This window comes from Agrilus planipennis, unplaced genomic scaffold (assembly GCF_000699045.2).
Source record: "Agrilus planipennis isolate EAB-ADULT unplaced genomic scaffold, Apla_2.0 scaffold249, whole genome shotgun sequence".
Lineage (NCBI taxonomy): Eukaryota > Metazoa > Arthropoda > Insecta > Coleoptera > Buprestidae > Agrilus > Agrilus planipennis.
The window spans coordinates 67,388-79,536 of record NW_020439523.1 but is presented as its reverse complement, the minus strand read 5'-3'; the positions used below and the strand labels follow the sequence as shown (position 1 = coordinate 79,536).

The 12,149-nt window shown below is 34.0% G+C and overlaps 1 protein-coding gene across 4 annotated transcripts in view; it reads right to left on the bottom strand.

Annotated features, from left to right (window-relative positions):
• Window positions 1-12,149, bottom strand: part of LOC108739679 (tropomodulin) — a 65,471-nt gene that overhangs the window by 32,091 nt on the left and 21,231 nt on the right. Inside the window, exon 1 of one of the 4 annotated variants that reach the window (XM_025979331.1) lies at window positions 10,753-11,472. The exons of 1 other annotated variant lie outside the window; for it this stretch is intronic. In XM_025979331.1, coding sequence (XP_025835116.1) covers window positions 10,753-10,866 — 114 coding nt within the window. In that variant the 5' untranslated portion in view covers window positions 10,867-11,472. Of the gene's footprint in view, window positions 1-10,752; window positions 11,473-12,149 lie in introns of those variants that run through there. 2 more of the 4 variants (XM_025979328.1, XM_025979327.1) reach the window with 2 other exon arrangements.

Genomic DNA, 12,149 nt, shown 5'->3' with positions numbered 1-12,149 from the left:
CTTTAGATTCTGTTATAACATTTACCCCATCATCCCATGAAGCTTAAATTAAGTGCAGAATAGTCAATATTTTGAGCGTATCTCGAAGGACTACCGAGATTAGTCTTGCGTTGTCCATACTATTCACACAGATAGCTTTGTCTCTTAAAAGCTCCCATAATAATCTATCTAAAACTAACGGTGGTTTTACGTTGTATACTTATTTTCATCCTGTTTCATCGTCAAGCGAATGTAGTCCAAAACCTTTAGCTAGAACAATTTCTAAAAATCACCAAAAGTAATTTATCCGCGCGAAACTGTTATTCTGTAGATATTAACAATTACTTCCCATCTTTTACAGTTTTTAATATTAACAGTTAATTTAGAAATTTGAAAAAGATTGTTAAAAGTGTATGTTTGGAGCGCAGCGCTGTACGGATGCGAAATATGGACGATGGGCGCTGCGGAAAAGAAAGAAGGTTAGAAACGTTCGAAATGTGGTGTTATAGGCTAATGATGAGAATATCGTGGATAGAGAAGGTTAGAAATGAAAAGGTATTAGATAGAATAGAAGAACAGAAGACTCTAAGGAAGTCAAGAAGAAATAGGAGAGATAGGTTGGTAGGATACCTTCTCAGGTATGAAGGTCTAGTCAGGAACATATTAGAGGCAGAAACAGGAGTTAGGAGGGATAGAGGTAGACGTAGATTGGATTACTGTTCGCAAATGGTTAAGGATGTGGGCTGTTCTAGTTTTAGGGAAATGCGAAGTTTAGCTCAGGATGGGAAAGAGTGGAGGTGCGTGTTCAACCAGTCTTAGGAGTGACGACCTTATGATGATGAATATTAAAAATGCAATTTTCTTTTTTCAATATCTCTGCTAGTTACCATGCAGGCGCTAGTGTGAAAAACTTATAAGGTGGTCCATCTTGAAATTCTATAAAAGTGAATACTTGTAGCTTTTATTATATTATATCTTCCTGGAGCAAAATCTAAAGGGTAACTTAGCATTATAAAACAGGGTGTCAACTGTAATTTCATTTAGATATACGTATATGGATTAACATATCCATAACAACAAACCTAGAGCTAATAAATACCAGTTGGGCTAGAAGAAACTCAAAATCTTCACTTATGACACAAAACATTTTAAATTTTGTACCTAGTCAACTGATTTTTCATCTGACAATAACATTGCTAGTAAGTTATTTATTTTTATCTGGTTTAAAAAATTTCGAACGCAGGTAGCTATTTGTGAGTATTTTGATTTTTGAGACGGCAGTACGACTTAATCTCTTACAAAATCGTTATAAATTATAGACCGCCTACAGATACCTAATGGGACTACTGTTTGTTTTATGAGCTTAGTCAAAAAAATAGAAACACCGAATTAACCACATACGACACAAAACATTCAGAAAATAAAATTTATATCGTCATTCCTGATTTTACTACGCCATCTATTAATTTCACAAATTTGAAGTTTCAATGTATTTTTTTATGAAGTTACATGTACCATGTACATTACCAGATCACGCAATATGCGTGGGATATTTCAAATACCTTCAGCAACTAGTCATAGAAAAACGAACAAGGGGCGGCCAAAAATACATATTTGTAATTTCGCAGGATAAGCGAACTCAAATGCAAAAGTCACAAACCACTGAAAGTCCGCTTCCTCATCCAAACCTTTCAATTATTCTTGACATTCAGATGGACATAAATTGGGCACCACCTGATGCTGTCCACTGCCAAAAAACCTCATGCATACGTACATTTATTTATACTCTACACAAACGCTCATCAAAAATATTATTTACCTAAAAATTTCCTCAAGGTATTTGTGCATTTGCGTTATATCATATCCGCTAAAATAAATCTATAAAATATGAAAACTCCTTTGTAGTATCTTTCGGTAAGTTAGAGAGCCAAAAGTCAAAACGTCAATTGAGGATGATTTTGATTCTCAAAGAACGGTCTCGACTTTAAAAAACAGTTTGTGATTACGGTGCATTTGGAGTATTTTACCTATTTATTAAATCACAAGCGTCATCTGCCGATTAAGGATTAAGTTGTAGTAATTACTAGTTATAGTATTTTGAATTTTGTAATTCAAAGTATTGTTAACTCAATAAAAAAAAATCTATATAATGAAAGCAAATTTATTCTGATTAATTGCGTGATTATTGTTCAAAAGAAGGTACATGCAATTAAGCTCTTATTGTACCCAATAATGCACATACAGTAGAATCCGCTTATAATGACATCGAAGGAAAATGACAAATATGTTATACTAAGCGGGCGTCATACAAAGCATATAGTCTTAGAAAATAAACAACTTTCTATTTTGGTTAGTTGTTTAGTTTAATAGAGAGAAAAACGACAAATTGTATATATTTATTAACAGAAAAAGAAAAACAAGAATAAATTGTAATATCAATATACATAGGAAGGGTCAGAAAAATAAGCGAAAATGTTATTATTAATCATTTGGGTCACCGTAGCCGGATATGATTTCTAGAGAATCAGTCATAATAAACGATATGTCATTTTAAACGAAGTCATTATATCCAAACTCTCCTATAGAGAATTTAATATGAAAACCAAACAACACTGCAATTACTTCATATTAAGCGGTTGGTCAATATAGGCGGAGCCATAATAAACGAATTCCACTGTATATGTTATCGAGTATGCATATAAAATTGAATACCGACAAAAATTTATTCCAAATATTATTTTACCTAAGTACAGGATACTATTTTTTCGAAAAGGTGACATAGGAGAAAATGGAAAATTGATAGAGAGGGTTGGGATAATCTTATACACCACTAACATAGTGCTGTTAGGTGAGGACTGAGATTTGGAGACTCAGGGGGTGAAGATGCAAAACCCTACTTTTCTTCCTGTGCAACGTATTGCAAAATAGACCAGCTTGTCAGAATTGACAGAACGGTGTAGGCCTTATAGAAAGGTTAGTAAAACCATCTCAATGTGTGCAATTTTTGGTGAAAATTTTGAATGGTTTTCTGTTACAGTCAGTAATAATACTGACATACTGTAAATGTTTTCTACATTTTCTATTGTTTGCTAAGATTTAATATAAAGTTAAAAAAATTATTTATTTTCTGTAAAATTGTGCCCACATAACCTTAAATATGGTTGCGATTTGACTAATTTTGGTCGTCTTATTGACTTAGCCTACAATTTTTTATAATTTTTGTTATTTGGAAGAAATGGTATTCATTTTCTTTACATTCGGGCAGTGCACACTGTCATATTTGTAATTTTTTTAAATCTCGGAAATTTAATTAATCTGTTTCTTTTGCACTTAGAGATTTACATTAAGTTATTCCGTTATCAAGATAAACCTGAGGATCATAGTAATAGTGACACGCAAAGAGAGAAAAAAAGTTAAAAATCTTGTTCATTAAATTGACATAACATAAATCTCGGCAAACTGATACAGGTATTTTCATCTGAAAATAAAATTACTTTTCATTGTAAAACCCGTTAAAATTGGATGTAAATTATATTATTACAATGTTGCCTGGAAGGGATAATTTAAGAATATGGTGAAAAATGGGTGACAGTGGGAAAGATACAATACACGCAAGCGTTTACAGACCAGAATAAAATAGTTTACAGGTTGTAGAAAATACGTATAAAGTTGATATGCGACTGGCCAAGCGTCACGGGTCCCGCTTCTATTTTCGACGAATTATTTACGGGATCACAAGGTCATTATTTGGGTTTATTTTGATGAGCGAATTAACCGCAGTGCACCACGATGTGTTGTGTTCTTTCCTGTTTTGGGTAGAATCAAAACTCAACAAAACATTTTGGTATTACTTAGGATAAAAGGTTATGTTTCTCAAAACTTATGCATACAAAAAAAAACTGAAAAAAGAATTGAATCTTTATACTTCGATGATTAGAAAAGAAAGACAGCACTAAAATTATTTATAATATTGCTTTAGTGCATAAGCACACGATCATGCAGTCGAGAGCCAATAATTGTTGTTGATACTGAAGTTTTTTGTTGATTTTTGCGACGTTTCGATGGCCTTATCGCCAAAGACATACGATTCCAGCCGTTGCACTTTTTGTTGATAAAATAGGAAAATATCATAAATAAAAATGCAATATCTACATGATCAAAGCTCACAAAATTGTCATTATACGATAATGTGTCCCGCGATAAAAATACCTCTGAAAGCGAGACTCGAGTCTCTGTCTCTCATCGAGTCTCTCTGGTGTCGCTGAGAGAAACTGTTGAGAGACTGTCAAAGAAACTGTTTAGCGTCTCTGAACGAGAGACTCGAGTCGCTCATTGAGGGATCCTCATTTCATATCCAGTCTCTGAACGAGAGACTCGAATCTCTCAATAAGTGGTGTCTCGATAGACATGGTTAAAACACAGATCCCAGTCTTTCTACGAGAGACTCGAATCTCTGAACGAGAGACTCGAATCTCTCAATAAGTGGTGTCTCGATAGACATGGTTAAAAAAGTTCAACATATTTCAGAGATCCCAGTCCTTCTACGAGAGACTCGAGTCTCTCAATTTTTCAGTTTTGTTCATTCAGTCTCTCTGTGAGAGACTCCAATCTCTGAATTAACAATTTTATCATTCAAGTCTCTCATACAGAGATGTGAGAGATCCATAAAAAAACCTAGGCAATAACTGAGAGACTGTGGGAGACGCTCTCAGAGATGCTGAACGACTGAGAGACTGGAGAGAGACTGAAAATTTGTGTCTAGGGGTGCCTACTGTTTTCAAATTCCCTTTCTGCTGGTATCTACCGATCTTTTTCATTTACAAATTATTTCAAAAATTAGAAAAAGATTTTTAAAGGTGGTTGAAAAGAAAATATTAGAAGCGTTCGAAATGTGGTGACGATTGATGGGAATACCGTGGATAGAGAAGGTTAGAAATAAGGATGTATTAGAAAGATAGAAGAACAGAGGTCACTATGAAAGTCAATAAATAATAGGCGAGAGGTTGGTAGGACACCTCTTCAAACGTAAAGTGCTAATTAGAGACATTTTAGAAGCAGAAACAGTAGTTAAGATTAGTAGAGGCAGACTAGTGATGAGCAAAACAAGACCAAGACCATTGCTCAAATGCTTATAGTCTTGGTCTTAGTCTTACTGATATGGTTACGGTCTCGGTCTTGGCCTTGGTCTTACGTGTTGAGTCTTGGCATCCTGAAATTATCTCTCATATATGTAAGCTCGTCATGACTTTTAAATAAAATGGTGTCGATAGTTATGAGAGTTAAAAAACTTCCTCCAATGCATAAGTTGACCCTTCCTTCAACGCATAAATTGATCTTGTAGAGAACAAAATAGTACAAGATACTCGAAAGAAGTTAAAAATATCGAAAAAAAAATTAGTTTGTCTAGCTATATTTTAACCGTTTGTTATCCAGGCATAGGAACAAAGGAAACCTACTCCAAGGATATTCTTTTAAATTCAAATAATAATTTTTCGTTTAGTTTTGCGTATTTATTATTGGTCTTGTTCTTTCGGTTTGGTCTTGGTCATACTAATATAAAGACAACCTTGGTCTTTGCCTTAGTCTTACATTTTTACAAGGCCAAGACCAATTTTGCTCATTACTAAGGTAGATCTAGATTAGATTATCGAATAGTTAAGGATGTGGAATGTTCTAGTTTTAGGGAAATGCGAAGATTAGCTCAGCATAGGAAAAAGTGGAGGTGCGTGTGCAACCAGTCTTATGATGATAATGACATGGTTTAATAAAACAAATGATATTTTTCTGAAAAGGTAATGATATGACATCGAAAAGTGGAAAACTATTGGGATCCGACAAATGGGCATACACTATCTGGTGGCAAAACTTATAACTCGAATGAGGGAAAAATTTACATAGGAACTGTGCACGCAAATTGTAAAATTGTTTATTAAAATAATAAAACACGGTAAAAAAGTAAAAATTTTTTTGATGATGGAGTCGACGAAGTTTTCTTCTAAAGTTAAATCAAATAAAAAGTTAATATGTTCAGTGAAAAGCTGCAATAGCACTTCAGACATAGATCTTCACTCTTCACCTACATTAACTACTTTCCAATAAAAACTAACCGTTTTATATATGTAAAAAATATATTCGGAAAATTAGAGAAAAAAGTAAACTAATAGAAGCTTGGATGAAAGCAGTAGGTATCAAAGAAGTGAATTCCGGAATAAAAATTTGTTCACGTCATTTTAATGCACATGATTATATTTCAGCAAGTATTTACCATCAGCCATAACCTTAATATTTAAAACTAGAATCATACTAAAATTATAAAGTGAGGAATTATTTATTCCTGTGTAATTGATTTAACACAATTCTAATGATACCATATAAGTATTTTGAGGTTAAGAACCTACCTGCTGCAATACAACAAAGTTGCAATAATGTGTTTGCAACGTTCTCTTAAATCGGTTTTGCACGTGCAAGTCATCACCTCACCAATTATATAACGTGAATCACTTTTTATATCCGAAGTTTGTAAAAAGTAGGCAGTAAACTTGACGGAATTTGAAGGCTAGCTTCCGGATTTGTTATTTCCGAATTTTATAATGTGATTGGCTTTAAAAACACGCTCACCTTCAACGAAATTTCCTTTCCGAGGCTTTGTGTCACCCCAATCACATATTGTGTCGATACTTATCATTTTATCGTAATTTAAAAACTTGGAAATTGCACGGTACACCATAGGAACTACGATAAATTTTCCCTAATCGGCGCCATGTTTTTAGGCTCCTCCCATTTGACGGATCTTAATACTCAATGTTCTCAAAATTTACCAAAAACTCAACAAACCTAGGCTGCTACTTAAAAAAAAACCAAATTGTAGATCGACGCACTATAATTCCTGATGTGACGTACATGCCATTAATTTTGCGGTCTGGTTCTCAACTTATAAAACTATTATAAAATTGAATATTTCATATGCTTAAAAATTACTTTAAATATTTATGTAGGAATGGCCAATGATTTTATGTCAGTATACCTAAAAATTTTGGCAACGAAAAGCAGGGCTTTCAATCACTAGCAATTAATTTGGTCTGAGAGACGAAAATCTTGTTTACCTACCGCGATTTCCAGGTAAAATTTTTAAAAATGTGCAAAAATTAAGCAGGTACAGGTGTCAAAAATATAAAAACGTTCATACCGATACCAAAAAAAGTTTATTTTTGGGGAATTCACGTGGGTTTTTGCTACTTGTTTAGTTTAATTAAAGGTGTTAGTGTTCGACCATAACATTCAAAAGGCTTTGAAATGTTTTTCAGGTTGAGAAAAATCAAAAGGTTTGTACGTAGTAGGTGGCCTTGCCAAAATCGCGATTTGTGATTCATATTTTTATGCGGTAAATCCGTTCACATGCCACTTAAATACGTCACCATTTTATCTTCTATGAAGTCTCATACGTCATAACCTTAATGAGGTAATTAAACTTGTAGCCCCTCACAATAAATATTCGTAACAAAAAAATACAATTAATTTTTATACAAAATAACAACGGGATAACATTTTTATACAAATATAAACACGACAGTACAAATTAATTTGTGCATATTAAATGATACAGTGAGTGATTGATATATTATCAACACACAGTCTAACCCCTTGATCTAGGAACTTTGCAGTATAGGACAGAAGATCCCTGTATAATTTAGTCAAGCAGTAAGGGAGGATTTTTTAATTTTTGAATCCCTAAAGGGGTTAAAAGGTATCTTCAATGTTTGATGTATCGGTCAAGACCCAGCCCAACCAGAAACATGTCAGTAAGTTCTAAATTTTGCCCAAAGACTTTTTGTACAACGACATTATCCTTTGTATAAAAGTTTTCAAAATAGGTACTATCGCTATACAGGGGTGTAACGGGGGTTAAAAGTTTAATATTATAAAAAAATATTAACGGTTACGCACTAAAGACTTGGTCTAGAATATGCCATTAACTACCAATAAATGTATCATCCAAATTTGGACAGGTTACTGGTGGTATGTTATGAGGAAATTATACCTTTTATTGTTCGTGAAATTAAAATAATTGTTGCGAATACATTTGTTTCAGTTGTTAACGCGGAAAATTGTGAATAGCTTGTTATTGCTACTATAAATATAAGTAATCGCCGATTAGTGATGTACGTCTACTTTTTATTAACTAAATCCTAACGGTCTCTATATAGTTGAGACGTTTAAAATTGGAATAGTACATAATAAAACTGTCACATTTACTTTCTTCTTTCAACTTAGTAACTAGACTAGTGCGGTTACTGACAGAACGAATACTTTTACTCACGGCAGACGTTGTAGGGAATATCGTAAAGATAGAAAAGAGATGTCAGGTAGGAATTGCAGCGAACACTAATAAAGAAAAAGGAATTAATGTGTAACAGAAAGAGATGCAGACATGCAAAATTTGAGCATTTTGCCAACATCCGGCGGAAAGAAAGTTCAACATTCTCTGCAATTTAGGAATTCAAATACACTTGTTTAAGGATATAATTCCAACCAGGAAGTTATAAAGCCGACCCTGACCTTTTTCTTACCTAAACAACCTCTAACCGCTGCACCGCTTACTATTATTCGGTTATCTGTTTTCACTTTGTCTGTAATACTCTTGAAGCATTTCCTAACTTGACAAGGGCGTGTTCAAAACGCAGCAAATGACTTCAGTCCCAGTTGGAAACAAGAAAGAAGATACGTCCATTCTCACAGATAATTTATTGCGAACAATTTTGATCGTCCTAACTATAGCTAACTAAAGTTTATCGTTAGTTTTAATATGAGCCATTGAAAAAGGGATAAATAAAGCGATGTTTCGAGACAGATTTCGGACTCAATCCATCCCCACGTTTAAGCATCGCCGGGTGCAGTAGGTGCGTATTAATTCTAATGCTTGAAGCATTTCTGCGGATTCAGTATTAAGTGCGCTCCCGTTAACGGTGAAGAAGGAGAAAAGACTCATCCAAGTTTATTTGGTTCTACAATGTTTGCATTTATAGATTGTAGCGCAGCGACTGTGTGAGATAAATGTAGCAGATCTCACACCGTTTCTTACAAGTTTTCCTTTTAACATCACCAAAGTTCACCAAGAAGAAGGTTACAGTTTTTTGGTTTTAAACGCGTCACATGCGCTGTAATTTTTTTTCCTCAAAATTTCACGCATTTGTTGTTGATACTACAAAGACTATAACGAATAAAAATAGTCGGTATCTCGAATGTCGTAGATGATAGTTTGGACTGAATTTAGAAAAAAAAACGTTACTTAAAACATATAAATTAAGTAATTTGCAAGAACACCACTATTAGCCAATTTATTTTTAAAGTAATCAAGAAAATTATAATTAAACTACTTTATCACTTTATCTAAAGAAAAGCCAATGATATTTTCATAGAAACTAATTGTCAGAAAATATTTGGTTAACCTGCTTTTAAAACGCTTTTGTGGTTGAAACAAAAAATTAATTTCCTTCAGAATTGGGCATTAAATGTTAGTGAAGCCAAACAAAAACAAATTGTAAACCAGAAACTGTAACAATCTGAAGCAGAATAACCCTTCATAAAACTAGAGAAATAAACTTGAAAATAAAGTTGCTAATGGTATTGAATTATTTAATTTGTTAATAAAAGGATAATTGTTATTACTTTCGTGTTGCATATTTTAATAGTAGTAAAATAGGGGTAAACCTCTCTTTTAATTCTACATTAAAGGTGTAGAAAAAACAAAATAATGTTTGCTTTTGGTGGAATCGTTAAACTTAAGAATAGTCGGTAGCCGTTTGGAGCACAGTTTTAATGTAGCAAGTAAGTGCCAATTTTTTTTTTATAGAAGTCATGGGTTAAAAATAAAAGTTAGAACTGCGGTAATATGTCCAGAGTGAATGACTCATACAACTGAAAACATTGTATCTACTCTGTAGTTTTGTTGCACGATGGTATCTAAACTTTTAGATTTTGATCTGAAGGTACAACACTTTATATAATAATAAAAACCAAGCACTTTAGTTTAAATGCTTTGCGTTGGTTTTATTAAGAATACCCCACATAAATATACCATTATTTTGCCTTACCATGTCGTTTTCAAGGACTGAAGCCTTCATTTTTACAGAACAATACAGTGCGAGTAACAACGTATTACAATTTTTACGTTAAATTTATGTTTATTTTAAGAAAAATGTTCTGAAAACCTAGATATATTAAATTTCTTGCCTGGGATAGGTTTTTATGTTCTTTAAATCTAGTTTTAAAAGTTCTTCTAGTTTGCCCTACTTATATTAGGGAATCTCCCAACTTCAAATTTTTGGTTTTTGTATTACGTTTTACCGTTGCTGTTGGACTGTATTAGACCTAGCATTTTTGAAATTTGTATGCGGTGCTATTTTTGTACGAACATTCGCCGAACTAATGGTAATTTTTTCAATTTTAATGTGTAATATCACACAGGTTATTTTAGAACGATATTTATTTTCAAATAATTTTTTATTGGCGACTTGCTTGCAATGTCCGAAATAACCATTGTTTATGACCGCAACACTGTATGAATCGCGAACATATTTTTAAATCGGCGATTACGAAACACCAGCGCACCGGCATATTATACTTAAAACAAAGTTGGCGCTACAAATTTTTCGTTTCCGTTCCTAGACAACGCCTGACAACAACCGATTTATTTTACATCAGCGTCAAAATATTGAATATTTATGTAACATTAATTCACCATGAAAACAGCGACAATCAAAAAAAAAACTGCACCTTTGACAACGGATCTCGGGAAATCCCTCTCTTGTAGGACTTCTTGGTGGTTTTTTTCGTTGTTTCGGTGGTAATGTTCTCCTCCCATTCTTGAAAGAATTCTGTGGTTGCCATGGTTCATAGCGTGCACTAAACTTCACTATAACAACAATCGCTAACAATCGCGAATCAGAATGATTGTTATTGACGGATATGCCGTCCAAGGCCCACTCGAATTTTATTACTGTATTGTCGCGAACGCAATAAACAAACAAAAGCGAATCGGATTTTGATGACTGACAGATCGGCCCAGAGCCTACTTTTAAAACTACTGTATTGTCGACGATATTCAAGCAACAAACGGTAACAATTGTGAATCGGATTTTAATTGTTGGTTGATCCGTGCAGGACCCACTCGATTTATTGTATTATTCACACTTTATTGTTTAACAAATCACTGATCGTGAGTTAGGTAGATTGCACGGCATGATTGATGGATTAGATGGTGTGGTCGCGGTAAACGGGTCACACTTCAACTGCGCCTGGCGCTAATACGACCGCGACTGCTCTCCGAATTTTTGGATACGCATTTTAGTAAACCTTAGGTGTATTTTAATATTCCGAGAGAGAGAGAGAGAGAGAGATAGAGAACGACGTGTGTGTACGTTTACGACGCCGTTGTCCTAGTCGAAATGATGATGGAACACACTTGCTTATACGAAACCAAGCATTGGATGTGCTATAGGTACATGTACTTTGTTTTAATATGCGGAACTGGCACTTCGACGTTTTTACTATCGTCGTCGGGACGCTCCCCCTCCGCCGCCTTCAAGTTATTTGTGGGATTCTGGGAAAAGCTGCTTGTTCCGGTAGAAATTTATCCCTAATTAGTGACAGTTGTTTTTGTTTGTCGTACACGAAATAAAAGAGAGTTCAATTGTTAGGTTCTGTAGACCATTTAACATAAGTACAAAAAATTGAGCACTGAGGAACTAATAAGTGCAAATTTTTTAAAATTAGAAATTTACACTTTTATTGTCATCAAGCCTCCAATATAATGTCTTCTCCAGGCAAATACTAACAATCAGTACCGGACTAAAATAACTTTATTACTACCTGATTAATATTATTGGTAAATGTCCAGATGATGGTGGGATCGAAAGGGGAGGTCTCCCCTATCACTGTACCATAAAAAGTTCGTGGCGGTCTCACCTCCATAAAAAGTTATGGGGGTTAGATGGGGTGGAGGTAGGGTAGGATCGAAAGAGTAAAACCCCATAAAAATTTTGCGGCGGTCTCACCCCCATAAAAAGTTATGGGGGTTGAAAGTTGATTATTTTGTCAATTTTCATACACTATAATTCAAATAAAATTCAATAAAAAAAATATTTTCAAGCGGAGATGATAGTTTGGACTGA